Source organism: Trachypithecus francoisi, unplaced genomic scaffold (genome assembly GCF_009764315.1).
Source record: "Trachypithecus francoisi isolate TF-2019V2 unplaced genomic scaffold, Tfra_2.0 Contig01440, whole genome shotgun sequence".
NCBI lineage: Eukaryota > Metazoa > Chordata > Mammalia > Primates > Cercopithecidae > Trachypithecus > Trachypithecus francoisi.
The window spans coordinates 18,851,070-18,873,708 of record NW_022681431.1 but is presented as its reverse complement, the minus strand read 5'-3'; the positions used below and the strand labels follow the sequence as shown (position 1 = coordinate 18,873,708).

Sequence of the window (22,639 nt, the reverse complement as noted above, 5' to 3'; positions counted from 1 at the left end):
TGAGGATACTGTGAAGATTAAGTCCATAACCAGGACAAAGCCTGGCTCAGTAATATTAATCTGCTTTTTATTAGTTAACAGCTGATCCTTTAACTCAACCTGAATTTCTTAATCTAAGAGTAAAAAGCATGACTTGGTATCTAGTCAGGTTTCCTTCCCTGGAACACTTGGTAATGGTACTCTACATCTGCTAGGGGTTACCTCTGTAGTAGGAGATTCTATTCCTTGCAAACTAATAACACCAAAGGTATTAAGTTCCCTAACTAGAATCACTAGCTCTCTAAACACTAAAAATTACTCTTCTGGCTTTTCCTTTCCTAAGCATTAAAAACCCATATATTAGGATGAAACAATGAGGTTTTATCTGATCAGCAGGGATTAACTGTCCCTTCCCCTCATGATCAATAACTATGAAAACTGTGTACTACGTGAATAAATTTACATTGTCTTGTTTCCATGGCAATCACCATGAAAAGGATGATATACCTTCGCTTTAAAACATAGTATCTTTGTTTTAAAGGAATCATATTCCGTTTTCAACTAGGAATCCAAACTAAAACAAGTAACATTTAAAATAATAATAATAATTAAAACATAATACAGTAAGAATTTTCAACAACAAATGCTTAATGATTTCTCACTCTGAACAAGGCCTCCTCTGTTAATTGCTTAAGTGTTGTACTTAATTTTGTAGGTTGTCCACTGATAGAGTAAAAACTGCCTATGATGAGAAAGCTGCTATACAGAACACAGCTTAGGGATTTGGGCATTCGTTCATTCATTCATTCGAGATAGGGTATTGCTCTGTCACCCAGGCTGGAGTGCAGTGGTGTAATCATGGCTCACTGCAGTCCTGAATTCCTAGATTCAATCAATCCTCCCACCTCAACCTCCCACAAGGAGGACTACATGCACACATCACCACTTGGCTTTTTAAATTTTTTTGTAGAGATGGAGTCTCGCTATGTTGCCCAGGCTCATCTTGAACTCCTGGTCTCGAGCAATCCTCCCACCTCGGCTTCCCAAAGTGCTGAAATTACAGGTGTGAGCCACCATGTCCAGTGGGCATAACAATACAAATTTAAAACTGCATGTTACAGCACAACAAATAGAAAAGACACTAGACTAGCAGGCAGGAAAGTCACTTGCTCATCCTGACTCTGGCACAAAGTAACAGTATGACCTAGGGCAGGTCATTCAGCTTTTTCTTTAACTCAGTCTCAACTACAGTAAAATCAGGCAATAGGGTTAAATAGTCTTTTTCCCAGTGTTAGCTCTAAGCAGGTATACTTCTGTGGGATGGCATCTCAAAAAGAAATTTTCAGGCCAGGCACAGTGACTAATGCCTGTAATCCTAATACCTCGGGAAGCCAAGGTGGGCAGATCACTTGAGGCCAGAGTTTCAAGACCAGCCTGGGAAACATAGGGAGAGACCCTGTCTCTACAAAAAAGTTAGTTGGGCATGGTGGCACGCACCTGTAGTCCCACGTACTCGGGAAGCCAAGGAGGTAGGATCGCTTGAACTGGAAACTTTAAGGCTGCTGTGACCTATGATCACGCCACTGTACTCCAGAGCCTGGGTGACATATCTCATTCTTTCCCTTTATAAACCAGGTGGAAAAATAAGGGTCACCAAAACTGACATATCATGGAATGTGGAAATCTAATTGATCGGTGAGTGTTACAATAAAGAGAACTGACTGGCCAGGGTACCTGACCCAACATATCAGTTTCTGGTAAAAGCGAAGTCTTTACACCAGTATCTGACAGAAAAAAAAGAAGAAAAAAGAGAAGTGAGGTGAGGTGAGGTGAGGTGAGGTGAGAGGAGAGGAGAGAAGAGAAGAGGAGAAAAGAGGAGAAAAGAGAAAAGAAAGAGAGAGGAGAGGAAAAGAAGACTTGCCACTTCTCCGTATTAACCTCTTTAAAAGTCACAACTGCTTTCTGTACTGTGAAGAATGCCACATTCTTCTCCACCCTTCTTCCCTCATTCCTTCTCTGAATGAATGTCCAAATAGACAGTATCACACCAAAATCTACCATATATTCCACAAAAAGAGGAAGTTCTAGTGATACCTTCACAAGTACTCCTCTAATTTCTCTAAACACCCTCTCTCTTCAGAACATCAATAACATTTATATCTATTCACATGTCCCTTATCTGGTTCTCTGCTACATTACACTTATTTCTTCTTAAGTAACACCTTCCATAGTAGATGAGGCGACTCATCTAATTTAGCTTTGAATCCCCCCACAAAATGCAATACAGTGCCTTTTACAAAAATACATGTTTAATAACTAGTGGAAAAAATAGCCATAAACTCCAACTCAAGAAATGTTAAACTCAGCCTGGCACAGTGACTCTCAGTGCTTTGGGAGGCCAAGGGTAGAGGGATCACTTGAGCCCAGGAGTTTGAAACAGGCAGGCAACAGGGGGAGACCCCATACCTACAAAAAAATCAAAAAATAAAAAAAACAGGTGGGTGTGGTGGCACCTGTGGTCCCAACTACTCTGGAGGCTGAGGTGGGAGGATTGCTTGAACCCAGGAGTTCAAGGCTGCAGCAAGCTATGATCACACCACTGCATTCCACCCTGGGCAACTCCTAAGTTCTTAAACTACAAAAAGTCCATAGCTATTGTTAAAAACACTTTAAGTTTTTTGGGGGACAGGGAGGGCAGGGCAGGGGTGCTTTTTCCCAGTCACTACAGGCCAAAGAAGCTCACAGCTGCAACTTCAGGGCTTCAGAAAGTCATTGTGAACTATAATTCTATGTGCAAAATAAAACCAAAAGATAGTGATAATTATCTCTAGGAATATATTTCATTCAGGTAAAATAGCTTGTCTAGAAAACAGGATGGATAATCCTCTCCCATTAGATAGTTTGAAAATTACAAGAGTGATTAAAACTACCAATAGTTTCAACAAATGTCTATAGTCAAATCATGTATCATCAAAACTACCGTCTAATTCTAGTGCCACGACAAGATTTAGCATTCTGCTAATGTGATCAGAAAAGAAGTTTCACTTAATCTCTCAGTTATGCAAATTAATGAGTGTGGTTTTATTTTCTAATCTATAAAATTAAGGTCATTGTATATCTTATCACATATTTATACAGAAGGTTAAAAAAATTTTATATAGTAAGTTGCTTAGACAGCTAAAACAAAGTTCCTTAAGTAATACCTTTACTGTTTAATTTCTAATCAAACTTGCAGCTTAAAAACAAAATTTTAAACTCTATTCACAAACTCCTAGATAGGTTACATAACTGTTTATACTATTTAGAAAAAATCTTGTGTAAGACAGAATTACACAACCGGGCACGGTGGCTCATGCCTGTAATCCCAGCACTTTGGGAGGCCGAGGTGTGCAGATCACAAAGTCAGGAGATTGAGACCATCCTGGCTAACACAGTGAAACCCCGTCTCTACTAAAAATACAAAAAATTAGCCGGGTATGGTGGGGGGGTGCCTGTAGTCCCAGCTACTTGGGAGGCTGAGGCAGGAGAATGGTGTGAACCCGGGAGGTGGAGCATGCAGTGAGTCAAGATCGTGCCACTGCACTCCAGCCTGGGCGACAGAGCAAGACTCCATCTCAAAAAAAAAAATTTAAAAATTAAAAAAAAGAGAGAGAGATAATTATATGCTGCTACTATATGCTATATATTTAATCTCTTTAAACTCCAATTATTCCCAGTTTAAAATGTTTATTTTACAGATCAAAATCACATACAAAGATATTAATTTTTCCTAAGTTGATTAAAGGGAACATTTTACTACATTCTCAAAGGAATTATAATGATTTAAAAACAATATCCCAGGATACCAAGATCACTGAAATGGGGAGAAAAAAAAATTGCCTTATTTTCATTGCATTTAGTGTCTACAGATTTTCATTAAGTGGTGCTTTTAGAAAAGTTTTACTTTTGTCTAGCAAGGGTACTATAATATTTCACAAAGGATAAACTTCTTAATTTGAGGACTCCCAGAAGAGACTGTTGGTGTAAGTGGTCTGATTTGGTTTTTTAATAGGTGAAATCTGATCTCTCTTGTGGCCAGTTCAAGTTTGTCAAGGAGCCTACTTAGACTTATTTGTTGATACTGGATATGGCTGGATTATAGCAAATTAAAACAAGAATAATTTTTATAAATTATACATTCAACTGAGATACAAAGGTTTTGAAGGTGATAGAGACAGAATAAATTTTCATAGATCTCAATTATATTTAAGCTGTCCCTTACAACTAAAATTCTTGTTATAACAGTTTCACTCACAGCACCTAAAATAGTTTCTTAGGCAACACTTCTACTATTAAATTTCTAATCCAACTTGTGATTTACAAACAAAATGTTAAACTCCATTTAGAATCTAAAAACATCAGTACATGAAAAATCAACAGAAGTTTTCAATATATTTCATTAAAAATATTTCACAACTAATTTAAGAAGTATGTTCCTTTTTAAAAATACAAACTCAGAAAGTATTTACACGAAGCATTCGAGTATTTCACAAATAAATGCTTACCTATTCTACATTAGAAATGAGAATTTTAATGTCTAAAGTATATTTTAATAAGTATGCATATTTGCAAAGTATCCTATCTCTCGCTCTTGATTTATTCAGCCAATATCCGTGCGTAACACTTAGCTTTGCTTTAAGATACTTCTAAATCAGGGGGAAAAATGATATAAAGAAAAGGACTACAGAACAAGCTCTTGGACTGCAAGGGTCCTATCTTATTCACATTTGTACCTGTGGCTGTTTAGGAGAATACTGGAACATCAATCACTCCAAAAAAAAGTAGCTGAATTTACCTGATTATTTATTCATTAGTAAAGGCAAAAACCACTATTTTCTTATAACTTTGAATACTTCTGATAGGAAACAGAAGGAAAAATAAATATGTCCCAAATATTGTTATTGAAATTAGACATTTACAAAATAATCCCTATAACTAAAGTTTTCCTTGAAGAATTTAATAGTTTTCTGGACAAAAGGACAATTTTGTTTTACCTGTCCCTTGACACAATGAAAGTTAACTTTTCCTAATTATCCTAAGCAAAACTAGTCTAGGGATTCACACAAATGCAATGTGATAAACTAACACAATGCTTCTAGACTGAGCTGCAGAGCTGAACATAGGCTTGGAACATGAAAACAGCAGAAGATGCCATATACACGGGTTTTATCCAAAGTAACGAATGTAGTGTTTAACGGGAACTTAGTAAGATTCTGAGTTCCTAGTAACCCATCTGAAGTCAAAGCCACAATCATAATACTGCAAACCTCTGAAGAAAAGTGTAATAGAAGCAAAAGAAGACCTATGAAGGGAATTCACAGGTATACTTACAGATCCTCGGAGAAATAAAATTGGAAGCCCAATTCCAAATTTTCCCCCTAAGATATCCACAGCAGACAAAAGCTGAAATGCTTGTGGACCAAAGTCCCAGGATGTATCCTCTGAGTCATCCATGGAATAGCAATGACCCAATCTAAATAAAAATAATAACATATGAAGAAAGCTTAGCCAAAGCATGTATCTTTAGAAATCAAAAGATTTAGCATAACAATTAGCCAAGTAAAAAATATCTCAAATGCGCCAACTGCTTCAGAAGCTATGAATAAAGTTCATTATACCCGAGTATGTAAATATCAAAAATATGAACAATAAACTATTGTAGCGTAACAGGTATGTTATGTTGATGGTTCTCAATCCTAGTGCCCTAGAAGCAAGTTTCATGGGAGGTACCTCAGACCACAGAAAGGAATAATGTTAATAACAGTACAAGCAAGCAGAGTTGCTGTATTTATAGCTAGCACAGCTCCACTTACTTGACTAATTATATAAATATTGGCCTTTAGTGTTAAAGGTGTGTTGCAAAAAAAGATTTGTTGCAAACAAACAAACAAAAAGGCTTTCAGCTTAGAAAAAACACATCTCAGTTGCTGCCTCTTCTGCCACTCCTGGTGCTGTTCAGGGGCTCACTCATTCGGGGCAGACCTGGTACCTCTTTTGTGAAGCAGCAGCTGAGGAGACTGCCACACTCACCAGGGTCCACAAAAAGCCCAAGGAAAGAGTCAAGACTGAGAACAAGGATAATGTTCATTTGAAGGTGGTGGAGCAGGATGGCACTGTGGTGCAGTTTGAGATGAAGAGCCAGGCACCACTTAGAAAACCAATGAAAGCCTATTGTGAGGGACAGGGTTTGTCAATGAGGCAGATCAGGTTTCAATTTGACAGGCAGCCAATCAACGAACCAGATACATCTGCACATTTGGAAGTGAGGCTTAAGATAAAACTGATGTGTTCCAGCAGCAGACATGGAGATGTCTACTAAAAGAGGGACGGGCTACTTTACTGCAGAACTCTGCTCTTCCAGACCAAGAATACAGTCTCAATTAGAAAGCTGTAATTTGGCCGGGCGTGGTGGCTCATGCCTGTAATCCCAGCATTTTGGGAAGCTGAGGTGGGTGGATCACTTGGGGTCAAGCGCTTGAGACCAGCCTGGTCAACATGGTGAAACCCCATCTCTACTAAAAATACAAAAATTAGCCTGGCATGGTAGCATGCACCTGTAATCCCAGCTACTTGGGAGGCTGAGGCAGGAGAATGGCTTAAACCTGACAGGTGGAGGTTGCAGTGAGCCAAGATCACACTACTACACTCCAGCCTGGGTGACAAGAGCAAAACTCCCTCTCAAAAAAAAAAGGAAAAAAAAGAAAGTTGCAATTTGGTTCCACCACATTCTGACTACATAGAGTTTTCTCTATTCTTTCATTTCCCCCTTCCTCCTTCTTTTATTGCACATAAAGTATCTGGTGTATGTCCACAAGCATACATTGCTTTGCTTTTTTTCTTTTTAAACTAAATAGATAATAGTATGTTTAGATTGACTTCGAATGGAGATGGGGTGGGGAAAAGAAGTATTGGTTCTGTGAAAAGACTCCCTTTGTCCCCTAGTGGCCTGCTCATTCAGCTCTTACCTTTATACTCCAGGATGTTATTTTGCTGTCACGGTTTTAGCAAAAAACAATATAAAAATCTTTGCATATCTTGTTCAATTGGAGAATTTTAATGTTTTTCGTTAATCATTGTAAAACCAAGGACAATTTTACAACCATTTTTATGTAGCTGTTACGTGTAGGGCAATCTGTCTTTAAGTAGAAATAAATTACTCTAGTAATAATAATTCCAAGATAGTTTTCCCTTAGTCAAGTGTCTTGTTTAAATAAACTTCTTGTTTAAAATGAAAAAAAAAACACCCAAATCCTATGCTATAAATTGTTAAACGCTAATGACTGTAAAATATGACACAAATATTATAAACCTTTCATTTAATAGATTTAGAAGTTAAATTCCTAAGTCACCCTTTGGGTAGATCTTAAATTATCATAAATTCAAATGAGAATTATTTAAGTAGGTTGAGAACAAAAGGACTCATTAAAGAAAATCTACTATAGAGTTCAACTACCTAATTCAATTGCTTTCCTTAGAGTAAGTATCTTTGAAATAGCAATAAGAATGCATTCAATATCCAGAAACAATAATGTTTGGGAAAAAAACTATGCTTAGGTTTATTCTCCTTTTCTAATCTCTTTAGTGAGATGCTTAGCTGATAAATTTTCTTTTCTATTATGGGTATTTCAAGCTATCAAACTCCCACAAAGTACTGTTCATGCTGCCTCTTACCAGATTTTTTGTTGTTGTTGTTGTTAAAATTTTGTAGAGATGGGGTCTCATTATATTGCCCAGACTGGTCTTGAACTCCTGGCCTCAACTGATCCTCTCTCCTAAGTCTCCCAAAGAGCTGGAATGACAGGTGTCCCTGTAATCGCTTGAACCCCGGCCAAATTACAGCTTTCTAATTGAGACTGTATTCTTGGTCTGGAAGAGCAGAGTTCTGCAGTAAAGTAGCCCGTCCCTCTTTTAGTAGACATCTCCATGTCTGCTGCTGGAACACATCAGTTTTATCTTAAGCCTCACTTCCAAATGTGCAGATGTATCTGGTTCGTTGATTGGCTGCCTGTCAAATTGAAACCTGATCTGCCTCATTGACAAACCCTGTCCCTCACAATAGGCTTTCATTGGTTTTCTAAGTGGTGCCTGGCTCTTCATCTCAAACTGCACCACAGTGCCATCCTGCTCCACCACCTTCAAATGAACATTATCCTTGTTCTCAGTCTTGACTCTTTCCTTGGGCTTTTTGTGGACCCTGGTGAGTGTGGCAGTCTCCTCAGCTGCTGCTTCACAAAAGAGGTACCAGGTCTGCCCCGAATGAGTGAGCCCCTGAACAGCACCAGGAGTGGCAGAAGAGGCAGCAACTGAGATGTGAGCCACATCTCACTGGTCCCTCTTACCAGTTTTTTTTGTTTTCCTTTTTTTTGAGACAGAGTGTCGCGCTGTTTCCAGGCTGGAGTGCAGTGGCCCAATCACTCACTGCAACCTCCACCTCCTGGGTTCAAGCGATTCTCCTGCCTCAGCCTCCAGAGTAGCTGGGACTACACGTACCCGCCACCACGCCTGGCTAATTTTTTGCATTTTTAGTAGAGACGGGGTTTCACCGTGTTAGCCAGGATGGTCTCGATCTCCTGACCTCGTGATCCACCCGCCTCGGCCTCCCAAAGTGCTGGGATTACAGGCGTGAGCCACTGTGCCCAGCCCAATACATAAGTTTTTAGAAGAATTTCATGCATGTTTAAGGAGGGAAGTCTTTCAGGCTTCTCAATCGGTGTGCTTACAAACAAGTGAGTTGTAAGTGTGCTGAAAGGTCAATCACTCCAGAGCTTAGGGTTCTGGACAGAAACTGAACTCTGACAATTAGCTCAGTGTGCTACATACACATATCATTTGCTATGTGCTTCATGAAGTAAAAACACTTGAGACATACTGCTATAGTTGCTATAGCTGCTATAGTTGCTATATATGGTCTAGGGCTCTATATACTATGTATCCGATAAATCAAACTTGTTACTATGTTGGCCAAATTTTCTATAGTGTACTAATCTTTGGATTGTTTACCCTAACAATAACTAAAAATTATATCAAATTCTTCCACTTTGATGGTGGATTTTTTGATTTCTCCACCTCTTCTGTCAGTTTTGTGCTTTATGTATTTGCTGGATTTTTAAGTTGTTTTTTTTTTTTAAAAGAGATGGGGTCCTGCTATGTTGCCCAGGCTGTTCTCAAAGTCTTGGGTTCAAGCAATCCTCCTGCCTCAGCCTTCCAAAGTGCTGGGACTACAGGTGTGAGCCGCCACACCCAGACATGTTTTTTTTTATTATTATTCATTTATTTTTTTATGTGAGACAGAGTCTTACTCTGATCCCCAGCTTGGAGCATAGTGGTGCCATCACAGCTCACTGCAACTGCAGTCTTGACTTTCCAGGCTCAAGCGATCTTTCCACCTCAGCCTCCAGAGTAGCTGGAACTAGAGGCACATGACATGACACTATGCCTAGCTAATTTTATTTTATTTTATTTTTTATTTTTGTAGAGACACAGTCTCGCTTTTTTGCTCAGACTGGTCTCAAAAATCCTGGTCTCAAGTGATCCTCCCACCTCAGCCTCCCAAAGTACCAATATTACAAGTGTGAGTCACTGCACCAGGCAAGTTACTGTTCGTTGGTTGTGTGTATGTGTGTGTGTGTGTGTGTGTTTTTCAAAGATGCATAGAACAATTCTGTCTTCTTAGTGAAGGAACTATTTGCCATTACACAGAGAACAACTCCATCCCTAATAATGCTTCTTTTGTCTTATAGTAATGCAGCTATTGAACTTAGGTATGCAGCTAACCCAAATAGGTAAATAATTTGTTTTTATTTTATTTTTTCAATTAACATAGGCAAATTGGTTGTATGCATGTGTAAAGTTCTACAAATTTTAAGACATCCATAGATTCATCTAACTCCCATCACAATCAGGGCATGACAAATCTATCACTCCAAAATACTGCCTTGTACTATCCTTTGGAATCATACCTTCTCCCTCCCCCTACTCTCTGATAACCACTGATCTTTTCTTCATCCCTCTAGTATAGTTTTATGTCTCAAAGAGTATTATATAAATGGAATCGTGCTATAGAATTGGTATTATTTTGTCTTCTGAATGTTTGGTAGAATTTGTCATTGAAACTCTTTGGGCTAGGGAATTTTATTTTCAGAGATTTTTAACATAGAATTTAATCCCTCTAATGGTTGTAACACTATGTAGGTTATCTAATTCACTGTAAGTTTAATTAGCTTGAGATTATCAAGAAATTGATCCATTTCATCTAGATTATTAAAGTTATGTTCTGAGTTTTTCAGTGTTCCCTTATCATCCCTGGTAATACCTGGGGGGGTCTGTAGTGAAATTCCCCCTTTCATTCCTGGTCTTGGTCTTCTGTGTCTCTTCTCTTTCTGTCAGTCTTGTTAGAAGTTCGTATCATTTTTGTTGATCTTCACACAGAATGAGCTTTTGAGTTCTTTGATTTTTCTCTATTGTTTTCCATTTTCTATTCACTGACAATGAATGTTGCATGCTGCTTGGTTTTTTTTTTTTTTTTTTTTTTGACATAGGGTCTCAGTCACCCAGGCTGGAGAACAGTGGTATGACCATAGCTTTTCTATTCATTAACTTATGCTCTTTATTATTTCCTTCTGTTTGCTTCCTTTTAATTTATTTTGCTCTTATTTGCTTATTGCTTAAGATGGAAGCTTAGGTATTGATTTAAGACCTTTCTTCTTTTATAATATAGGTATTTAACACTATAAATTTCCTTCTCAGTATTGCATTAGCTGCATCTCACACATTTTGTATTTTCATTTCATTCAGTTCAAAACATTTTCTGATTTGCCTTGAGACTTCTTCTTTGACTCATCCATTTATTTAGAATTATGGTATTTAATTTCTAAGGTTCAGAGACTTTTCTGTTATTTTTCTGTTATTGCTTTCTAGTTTAATTTCATTCTAGTGAAAAAATATACAAATACAAGATTCTTAAATTTGTTAAGGTTTATGACTCTGAATATGATCCCTGTTCATGAATATTGCATCTGCACTTGAAAAGAATGTATACTCTACTGCTGTTGGGTAGAATGTTCTATAAAAGCCAATGAGATCCAGCATGTTGATAGTCCTGTTCATAGCTTCTATCTTCTTACTGATTTTTTGGTCTGTTAGTTTTATTGATTATTGAGAGATGTTGGAAGTCACCAAATTTAACTGTAGGTTTCTCTATTCCTCCTTTTGGTTCTGTCAGTCTTTTTGTTAAGTAGATATATATATATATATATATATCTCTACATATATAAGCGTGTGTGTGTGTATATATATATATTTAGGATGATATCCCCCTGGTCGTGATGATTAATATTATGCATGAACTTGGCTAGCCTATGATGCTCAGTTGTTTGGTCAAACACTAATCTAGATGTTGCTGTAAAATATTTTGTAGACATGATTAACATTCACAATCAGTTGACTTAAAGTATAGATTACTGTCAATAATGTGGGTGGGCCTCATCCACTCAGTGGCAGGAATAAAGGGCAAAAACTAGGTTTGCCAGAGAATAAATTCTGCCTCAAGACTGCAACATCACCTCTTGCCTGAGTTTCCAGCCTATTGACCTGCTCTACAAATTTCAGACTTGCCAAACCCCACAATTTCATGGGCTAATTCTTCAAAATCAGTCCCCTTATCCCTCTCTCCCCACATTTGTTCTTCCTCTCCCCCACATATATAGCATATATATATATATGTGTGTGTGTATATATATATGTATATATATGATATCGATGGTCCTGTTTCTCTGGTGAACCCTGACTGATACATTGGTGAAATGATTCTTTTACATCATTCTTTACCCTGATAATATTCTTTGCTCCAAAGTCTCCATTGTCTGATATTAAAGTAACAACTCCAGCTTCCTTTTGATTTATGTTTTCATGGAATATAATGTTTCATTCTTTTTTAAACTTATCTATATAATTATAGTGGATTTCTTGTGGACAACACATAGAACAGGGTCATGTTTTTAAATCAGTTCTTACAATGTACACCTTTAAATAATATTTTGGATCATTTACATTTAATGTAACTATTGATATGTTTTGATGTAGGGCTACCATTTTATTGCTTTATCTATTTTTGAAGCAAAGTACTTTAATATTGTTTGCTTTCTCTTGTAGCTAAATACATTCATTGTTTTGTTTAAAAAACTGAAATACTTATCATTCAACAAAAATTCAATTAAACATGAAAAGGAAGAGAAACAAAGACTTTTAGAATGTCCATCTATAATAAGAAATCTTTACCTGGACCTGCAATTATCACAGCATTTTTCAGTTCCCGTAATTCCCAAGGAGGCTTTTTGTACTTGTTTGTCCTCAAAATGAGACAAGATGATTCTACCCAAGACAAAATTTTAAATTAAAAAAAAGAACAGAAACATATATGTTAAGTTCATTCCTGAAAATAATGAGGTAAAATCATCATTAATTGATTCACTTGGGACCTCATTATTTGACTTCAGTTTATTCAGACACAAAGAAGTTAGCCTTAAAAATTCACCACACATATAACAGCAACAAAATATTTTTTCAAAATATGGATAATTATTTAGCCAAATTGTTTTCTTAAAAAAGCATCATCCATAAATCCATGTTATTGGCATAAAATAAATAATACATACTGTCTCCTACATCTGCTAGAATGAAGATATTTTTCCATCTTTGCCATCATCTTTAATTTGTATAATCGAAACTTCTCATTACGTATCTCAGTAAGGAGGTGCCTGTTGATTAAAAACATCACAGGAATATGTAAAACTGTATTGGCAACTTTCTTACTTTTTATTTACTTATTTATTACTATTTATTTTTCATTACCTACAAAACTCACACCCCATCAAGATAAAACACATTTCTAGCATCTCAGAAAGTTCTGTTATATTCCTTTCCAATCAATGCCCCCAACAAGAGGTAAACATTTTTCCGATTTTATAAAAATTGTTTTTGAAAAAATTCTTCCTTTGTCCAAGTATCAATTCTTTAGCTGCTTTGAAAAAGTATCATAAACTCTAAGGATTTTCACTTCAATTTACATGTCACACACTTTTTGGCTTCAAACAAGGCTTCTACAATTTATTAATTTTTACCTTTTCCCAGTAAAAAGGTTAATTCTTTATTTTAATTTATTTTGTATGAGAAACTAAAAGCATTGATGTAAGGAATACTGAAAGAAGCTCAAATTTGACCTTTATCTCTATCAGCTCTTCAGGACTTCTTGCCCTCCAAAACTGTCTCTTAGTATTATGGGTTATTACGGGACACCAGTAAAGTATCAGAATTAAATTCCTTTCTCAATCAATTATAACTGATTTGTTTGCGATATCAAATTTATTCAAAATTGTTAAATAACATTAAAGAGGTGTCTGTGTTTTTTAAAGTCAATGCTGCCATAATTCATCGTGACTCTGTTAATTTCTAGTCTCCTGTGAAGAGAGCCCACGAATATCAAATATCAGATGACGACAATCTCCCAAACAGCTTTGCATATCTTTGCAAGAAAAAATAAAAGTCCATGTTAACTAGGTTTCAGATATTTCAAAAGAAAGCAATGATTTACTTGTAATATCTAAGGGACAGCATAAGTAAAATCCCCATCAAAATAAACTTCACTCACTAATAATTTGACTATTCAACCTTCTGACTGATTAAATACCTCTGTATAATTCTCAAGGAGTTCTGGAAAGTCTGAAGACACAAATGATCCATTATTCAAAAACATTCTTGTCATCTGAAACCACCAGCCAGCATGCCCTTCCATGTAATTATCCCCAAAGTCTCTTCCAACTGTTGACTCTAACTCCTAGGTTAACCATACACAGTTCCTCCTTATTCACCAGGGATACATTCCAAGACCTCCAGTGGATGCCTGAAGCCACAGAATAGTACCAAATCCTGTACGTATTATGTTTTTTCCTATATGTATATACCTATGAAAAAGTTTAATTCATAAATTAGGCCCAGTACTCTTGTGCTTTGGGGCCATTCTTAAGTAAAATAAGCGTTACTTGAACACAAACACTGCAATACTGCAACAAGTGACTAACAGGGAGTAAATACAATGTGAATGCACCGGACGAAGGGATGATTCTAAGGGAGTTGAGGCTGATTGAGTGGGATGGCACAAAATTTCATTACACTACTCAAAACCACCACTGATTTAAAACTTTAAAAGAAATAATTAAACTGATTTAATTATTTCTGGAATTTTCTATGTAACATTTTGGATGTGGGTGTAACTAAAACTATAGAAAGTGAAAATACAGATAAGGGGGCCCACTGTAATCTCATTCTTTCTACCTCAAGGAATAAAGATCAGTTCTTTTTTGCTTTATTTTATTTGTTTTGTTCACCTCATTTCCCTCCTATAGAAAAAAAACAAGAAAACAAACGCCCACACTCTCAGAACTGGATCCTTCCCTGTATTTGGTTCAGATGACCTACATTTAACTAATCTCATCAGTGTCAGGACAAATTTGAGAAAACAAAACTATAACTCTTAAAACAAATAAATAAATAAATATGTATTCTTCTTTTGGGACTACAAAAATAAGTCCGGTATTCCACAGAATAAAAACAATTTGAAAATAAGAAAAATTCTAAACCATTCATAGAAATCATTTGGATCCAGTGAAAGATCTATTGGACCGAGATTATTTTGCAAATTATTCTCTCTTAAAAAAAGATTACAATAACTTTGGGGTTTGACTATTTAAGGTAACCACAAATGCAGACATTGGGACTTTGCCTGTGGTATGAATTCTGCAATTAAAAATGTAAATTTACATGAAGATTACATGATGACTGGACATGTTTCTTCTCTCAGTGATAGAATTATGGCATAAGATAGACTCTAAAAATTTTCTGAGTAACTGACCTTTCCAGGTGAGAACCAGCAACTTCATTTATTCTTACTTTCTAGCTTTTTCTAGAAGAGTTGTCACCAGGATGATACAGAGCCCTCCTGAATCCTTGCTCAATTCTTTCTTATCCTGATTAATCCTGTAGTTTTAGTTTCCTCAGGATTGATGCAAAGGGTAACCTGTCTGTACTCAAAATTCAAGTCTGGGTTTCTGGCACCACTATTTGATTTGAACCACTGTTACTTCCTGTTAAATCTTAATGAGATAACCATTTAAAATATCTTTTAAGACCCAGAGAAACAAGAATTGTATTTATTGATGAACCTTCAAATGCACAATATAAAACTGGATATTAATGTCCTCAGTATCTTTAACAAAATACACAAATAAAATCAGAACTGGTAGGAATCAACTTATGTTTGATATATTCCATTTTTAATAGTAACATGTACAGCTGTGTTCTATCCCAATTATTTAAATTAGTTCATAAGAAGCTTGACAGATACAACTGTCTAAAGGAAAACAAGAATTGTTCTGTACAAAAAAAGGATGGTTTTGTCATCTTCTATATTAAAGAAAAGCTACCGACTACTCAGAAGGAAAACCTTAAAATTTGCATCAAACATTTTTACCTAATTAATTCCTATTCTTCTTTCAGATCTGAACCATCACTTCCACAAGGAAGCCTTATCTGAACTTTTTAACTTGGGAAATACCACACAACATTATATATTCTTACTACTCAATACAATTTTCCTTCATAACACTTAACACAATTATAATTTTAAATATATTGCATGATTCCTTTTTTAAAAACTTTTGATTGTTGACATTTTCAAACACAAAAGGAGAACAGTAAAATGAAGCCTATGTATCCATAGTTATGTGATTCTCTAAAGAACTACCATTCCCACTGAATTCTGTGGAAGCAGGTACTTTGCTTTTCTTTACTATTCTATCTCCCACGCATAGCATAGCTCATGGAACACAGTGGACACTCAAAAACACATTGTTTAATAATGCATAAAAACAAAAACTGTAGTGGGAAGCACTCTCTGATCATTTTACTAAAATGAGCTAATATGTCCATTCAAGATCTCAATGTATTCAGCTACACAAAGGTGTACTCTGAAAATACTTCATCAGCTTGGCAGCCCCATTGGTTACCATGTATAGGTTTTTCTCCTGAGATTCTTTTTCCTATGGATGAAGGAACAAAGTTGGTAAATGCTGCCCTGAAATCTTTACAAGATAATGTTTTCCTTTACAATAAAAATGTCATAGAACTTAAGTGCCAACAAACTACTTGTTGAGTACTTAAGTAGCATGGTTCTCCTGTACTTAAGATATTGAACACTTAATATTGATTTATGGCAGTCTATCAGAACAGTGCAACACAATGATTCACACACAGTCAAGGAGAACTGTTATGGTTTCACAGAACTAACCAAGGAAACAAATAGTAACAAGAGTCAAATAGGGATTGAGAGAAGTCCTCTGGAATAATCACCACTGTAGCATGGGAAGAAAGAATCAGTAACAAAATCAGCGGTAGCTGAAGTAACTATGGCTGAAGACATGGCAACTTGACAGGATCTGAGAAGGGGAAAAGAACTTGTTCATTAATGCACAATGGTAGGAAAGTATTCCATAGGATCTCTGTTACAGGCCCAAGTATTGTCCTGATTTAGTTAATTCCTCACACTAAGGCATGCTGAAATTAGCTCATCTCCTCCAAGTGGCAACTCTTACCACAAATGTTCTTCCTACATGTCCTCTGGATTTGGGGAGGTTTATTTTTTTATTTTTTATTTTTTTTACTTTAAATGCACTCACAAATTACTTGGAATACTGGAAATAGCCTCAAACACTTTCGAAGTTTATATGGAAAGAAAGAAAGAAATCTGCAAGAGTAAAAACAATAAATGCTTTTTTACCTATTTAAGTTAATGTCTGCAGGAGCCCAGAGGATGTGACAGGAACTTTGAAGTCCATCACGACCAGCTCTACCAATCTCCTGATAATATGATTCCATTTCCTTAGGAGCACCGTAATGAATGACTTGGCGGATGTCAGCTTTATTAATGCCCATTCCAAAAGCTATGGTAGCTATGACACACTGAGAATAAATCACAACAGTTTGACAAACATATTTAGCGGAATGAAAACTTTACATTTATACCTTTCTGTAAGAGTAATTTGTTCATTAACTTAAGTTCCTGGCACAAAATGGAATTTAATGTGATTTCGACCATCATTTATAGATTATCTACCTGCCTGATTTACAGATTAAGGACTGGTGACTAGAAATGAGGTTTCTGTTCACTCTCTATAAAACATAGTAAATAAAGTGGTTTATCTGAACTTCTATGAACACAAGACACAAAAGAGCCTCAAAATATTCATTGTATTAAAGGAAACTTTTGCATTATAATGAAGTTGCAAGTGTCCTTACCTGATGCAGAGCATCTTAACATTCTCTAATATTAATCTAAGATGGAAGTTTCTCATTAAAGATGGTGGGATGAAACATGATGCATTATCTCTGCATCTTTAAGAGGGTAAAATTGATAGAATGTCTCATATCTATGAATATACTGAGGTAAGTTTACACCTTTGTGGGAAATTTTAGGGAAGAATTAGTGAGAAGACATAGAAAATTTTTTTCTTAGGTTATTAACAATAAAAAACAAATAGGTAAGAAAAAAATAGCCATAATATACTACATGGATCAGAGATTATAAAAAGCATTTACAGAGTAATAATTATGTAAATCGTATACACTGATCTAGCCAAAATCATGACATAAACATATTAGGAGGAAAGGGGATTAGAAATACACAGACAAGGTAAGAAAAAAGGGCAGTAAAGAATGTGAAAGAGAGCTAACCTTTCATCTTTCAGAGAGAGGAGTCGATAGATAATGCCTACAACTAACAGACAAATAAACCAAAAATTAAATAGGAGCCATGTATGTAAACTATGGCAAGATATAGTGGTAAAGTACCAAAAGAATCAGCTAAAAAGGTTGGGAGTTGGAAATAGAAGTGGGAAAGACATGAGGCCTTGAAGCTTTTCACTGTAAGCACAGTAGACCTATTTGTATGCCATTTCATAAAGAAAGATTACATGCTAAGATGAACCAGGAATACGAAAGGAAGAAAAAAGAAGGAAAGAAGAAAAGAAAGGAGGGAGGAAAGGAGGAAATGCTGAATAAGTAAAAGAAAGTATGACAAAGGTTAGAAAAAAGTAAATATAGAAATGAATATCATACTAAGTAAAAGCTCTGGCTATATGAGACTCGGCAATTTTGCTATATTTAAGGGTCAATAAGCAACACAATAATAATTCTAATTTTAATTACATAATATTATTTTTAGGTGAGATCCACCTATTTTACAGACATGATTTTCAAACTATCCTTATAAACTCTCAGGTGTAAAGATATTTTATCAAATAATTTATTCACAACATCATTCCTAAAAAGAAAGAACTCAAGGCATCTTGAAAGGGGAAATTAAATACAAAAAGATACAAAACTAATAAAAGTGAGGAGTAAAAGTAAAAATGAATGGTTAAGACTAAAAACGCCTATCTGCATGCAAATGTGGTTGGATCTGGTTATAAAAATAAGAAAGAAAAGTATACTTTTTTCTAAAATTAGAAAATCTAAGATTCTAAGCATCACTCAGTCTAAGACATTAAGAGCTACGGAGGTCACCTCCACTTTTAGACCCACACTAAGGTATATATCAACTGTAAAAACACACCAAAGCAAACATCTAGAATTCTCTACATTATGCACTCAGTAGGTATTCAATTCTCGGTAGCAAGTAATCAATTGCAGGAACACCTGACCTTTCTAGATAGATGATGAAACGTATTTTCACCATCTTTACAAAGTGTTTGAGAACTTTCAATGCAAATATGAAGCTTTTGAATTCTTTATAATGGCCAAGTAGGAGTACATTGGGCCAGCTGTCAGATAAAACAGAGTATCTGATATCCACGTAGGGAGAAAAAAAAATATCAATTTTCAAATTTTCGTAATGTGGATAAAAATTTGTGGAATCCTACCACAGAAAGGGAGAATACCATGACACATACACGCATATACTCTTCCAGAAAACGATCATTGTGAAGTTTCGTAAGCCATATTTCAAAGCATTAATGTTTTAATGAAGCTGTGTATTGGCAGGAAAATCAGGCGCATCCAACGAAGTCTCCTGTCACAACGTAACATGAATAAAGATTGTACTCTTTCATGTTCTGGGAGATGTTTTACTTTAAATGAATAATTACTAACACATTAAGATAGAAGAAACCATTGGTCAGTTAATGGCTTGAAGACTGATTAAGATTCAGTAGTAGCAGTAGCAGTTAATAAATGTTATTTGACAATATTCAAGACACTGAAGTAACAGAACAAAAATATAAACACTGAAGAATTTGGATAAAATTTCTATTCTAAACAGCTGTGAATGGTATTCCTATCTTTGGAAAGAAGGGAAAGAGAGACTCAATGCTTTCAGGCGGGTATGCATTACAGCATGACTATGTGTAGAGAACTTTAGAGACAGTGAATATGAACCATACTTAAGCTTTTCAACAATATTAGCTGAGGGTGGATAACAACTAGATATCAGAAAGAGAGATGGATAGAGAGGAAATGGATGACCAGTGGGACAGAAAATGCGAGAGCTGACTTTAAATTCTTAACTTCAGGGGAAGGCTCTTACCCGGACTTAGAATGACAGAGTGCGGATTTCATGTTGACAGTGTCAAGTTGTTGACTTAAACCTACTCATGTGCCTTAAACTTAAATCCTCCCAAATAAATCCTCCATGATACCCACTGAGCCACTCCAATCAGGACAGGAACTATAGAATTTCACAATAACTGCACTGATACCCTTTCCCTTCTTCAGTGTCTCTTCTTCAAATCAATCCAACTTATTGCTGCCAGTCTAATGTTTCTATAATCCCATCATCTTGTTTAAAAACACAGTAATACATCATGATAATCTTCAAATGATTCTTCGGCACTCCAAGGATTATAAGACCCCAATAGGCAGTGTCTTCAAGGTCTGGAGACTCTTGGACCTCCTTTTCCCTCAAATTAACTTCAGCCAGAGTTATTCTATCTTAATCTGTTTTACCTATTATATAAAATTGTATTTAAACTGAAAATTCTAAAGCTAAAGTAGTCAGGGAAAACTAACAGGTATATGATACTAAGCCCAGACTGCTTCTTTGCAAGTTTTAAAGCCATCTATAACCTGGCCAACCAACCCATTCAACTGTTCTCTCAAGTCTCTAACTGTTCCATCCTGCCTCTTTGTCCATACTTTGTGCCATTCCTACCCCACATTCTCTTTCCCTCCAACCATTACAAACCAGTCACAATTTCCTGAACCCAGTATGTGTTCTCATATCAAAGTGTCTTTGCACCTGTTAGTCCTTCTTCCTGGAATTCTATAACCAATTCCTTTCCCCTCATCACCTACAGGTCTGGCATACTTGATAAACTTCTATTTACATGTTTGGACTCTAACTGATTTTTCCTGGATGGACCACCCCCATTACACAACTACCCTGACAGAGCTATTCCTCCCTCCTCTGTGCACCTAAGCACTAGGTACAGATTGCTATTTACACCAATCTGCAAGTTTGTTCTCCCACACTTATCAGAGGGACTGCTTTATGTTTAACACAAAGAAAATATTCAATAAAGATCTGTTAAATAAACATTTGAGAAATATCTACTTCCACTATGAACAACGGAGAGCAATGATGATTGATCCTCATACCTGAATTTCATCTCTCACAAACCTATGATGAACGTCTTTCCTTCTGCTAAAACTCATGCCCGCATGGTATGTTTCACAGGATAGATTCAGTTTCCTAAGTTCAGTTGTAACTTGTTCTGTCATTTTTCTAGAAGGACAGTAGATGATTGTTGGACCTTCAAATTCCCAGTGGGAACTAAAGAAAAACAAGAACAAAAGAGCAAACATATATATTGTATATATGCTTCAGACCGGTTTGGGTTTTATCTTATTTAATTTTTCTACTTTCTAAAGACTAAAGGAAGAAAGTCTATCAAAAATAATGATATATTTAAGTGCATGAAAATTTAAAACACTATAGAGAATCAAATGTCCAAATGAATGGTGTGAAGTCCCCAAAACTCAGTTTTGACAGTTTCAGCTCAAATTAAAGCTAAAACCAGACGCAAATTTATTTGTTTTAGCTGAAACCTTGATAAAAACTTATAAACGACAGATACAAATACTTTGGGGAATGCAAGGCACCAGATTAACAATTAGTCTGGTGAGGGTTTACAAAGGAGTATGCATAAAACTTGTTACACTGTTCTTATTCTCTCTTATGATAATAAAGTTGAGTTTCCAAATGTTTACTAAAGCAAGAGCTTTCTTGTAATATTGAAAGATTGCTTTTACAGTTCAAAGAAGTATTTACTAGTAATCTTGAGACTGAATATTATAGAAAACATCTATTAGAATGTATTTTGTAGAAACTTGTGCTTCTTTATTAAAAGTGTAAACAATTTCCATAGAAGTATAAACAACTTAAAAGTTCAATTTCCATGGAACATTTTACTTAATGCCTAAAAATATTCATTTACATAACTGCATTCATTTATGCTGACAATATAAAAAAGACTATAGTATTTTAGATTTAGGAAAAGTTATTCAATTTCAATTGCATATAACTTTTGATCCAATTTCAATTTTAGGATTCTAATTTACAAAAATATTTGCTTATTGGCCAAAAGATAAATGTAAACAAATATTTACTGCAACACTATAATAGTAAAAAGTAATCTAAATGTTCATCATTATCTATATTCATACGATGAAATAAGCAAACATTTAAAAACTAAACATTAAAAAAACTGTAAAACCTTTAAGGACTATGGCAAAAGCCACTGAAAACTTAAGCAGAGGAAAAAAGGCAGTAATTTCACCACAAGAGTCATACTGAATAAACTGCTCAAATCTATTTTTGACAGCAACCAAATGGGCTTCAATATCAAAAATTCACAGTAAACTACTTAACGGAGTGAAAAAATACAAGTTTTTTTTTTAGTGTATAAAAATCTTATTTTAAGGCCGGGCACAGTGGCTCACACCAGTAAACCCAGCACTTTGGGATGCCAAGGCGGGTGAATCACCTGATCTCAGAAGTTCGAGAACAGCCTGGCCAACATGGTGAAACCCTGTCCCTACTAAAAATACAAAAATTAGCAGGGCATGGTGTCATGTGCCTGTAATCCCAGCCACCCAGGAGGTTGAGGCAGGAGAATTGCTGGAACCCAGGAGGCGGAGGCTGCAGTGAGCCAAGATCCCGCCACTGCATTCCAGCCTGGGCAACAGAGCAAGACTCCATGTCAAAAAAAAAAAAAATCTTATTTTACAAACATGTTTTCAAAGAAGAAAAAACTACTCACCAAAACCTAGATATTGTAATATCCTATATATTAAGGCTTTAATTTAAGAAAAGGCAACATATTGAAATATAGGAAAGAGAGCAAAGATACTTTAAAAGAAAAAAAAATTGCAGAAATAATGGATATAGTATGCAATATTTCTGTATCAACTTAACAACAACAAAAAAACTACAACTGTATAAATGCACAGCAGTAGAGTCAGAGAAAGGAAGTCTACATAATTAAATGCCAAAATACCGACAGTGATCACAACTGAG

At 35.7% G+C, this 22,639-nt stretch overlaps 1 protein-coding gene across 9 annotated transcripts in view; it reads right to left on the bottom strand.

The window, feature by feature from the left end:
• WRN (WRN RecQ like helicase) overlaps window positions 1-22,639 on the bottom strand; it is a 144,096-nt gene that overhangs the window by 36,875 nt on the left and 84,582 nt on the right. For all 9 annotated transcript variants that reach the window (XM_033230369.1, XM_033230424.1, XM_033230414.1 and 6 more), the window contains 5 exons: window positions 20,719-20,893; window positions 16,847-17,028; window positions 12,672-12,773; window positions 12,295-12,387; window positions 5,350-5,491 (listed from right to left, as the gene is read on the bottom strand). In XM_033230369.1, coding sequence (XP_033086260.1) covers window positions 5,350-5,491; window positions 12,295-12,387; window positions 12,672-12,773; window positions 16,847-17,028; window positions 20,719-20,893 — 694 coding nt within the window. The remainder of the gene's footprint in view (window positions 1-5,349; window positions 5,492-12,294; window positions 12,388-12,671; window positions 12,774-16,846; window positions 17,029-20,718; window positions 20,894-22,639) is intronic.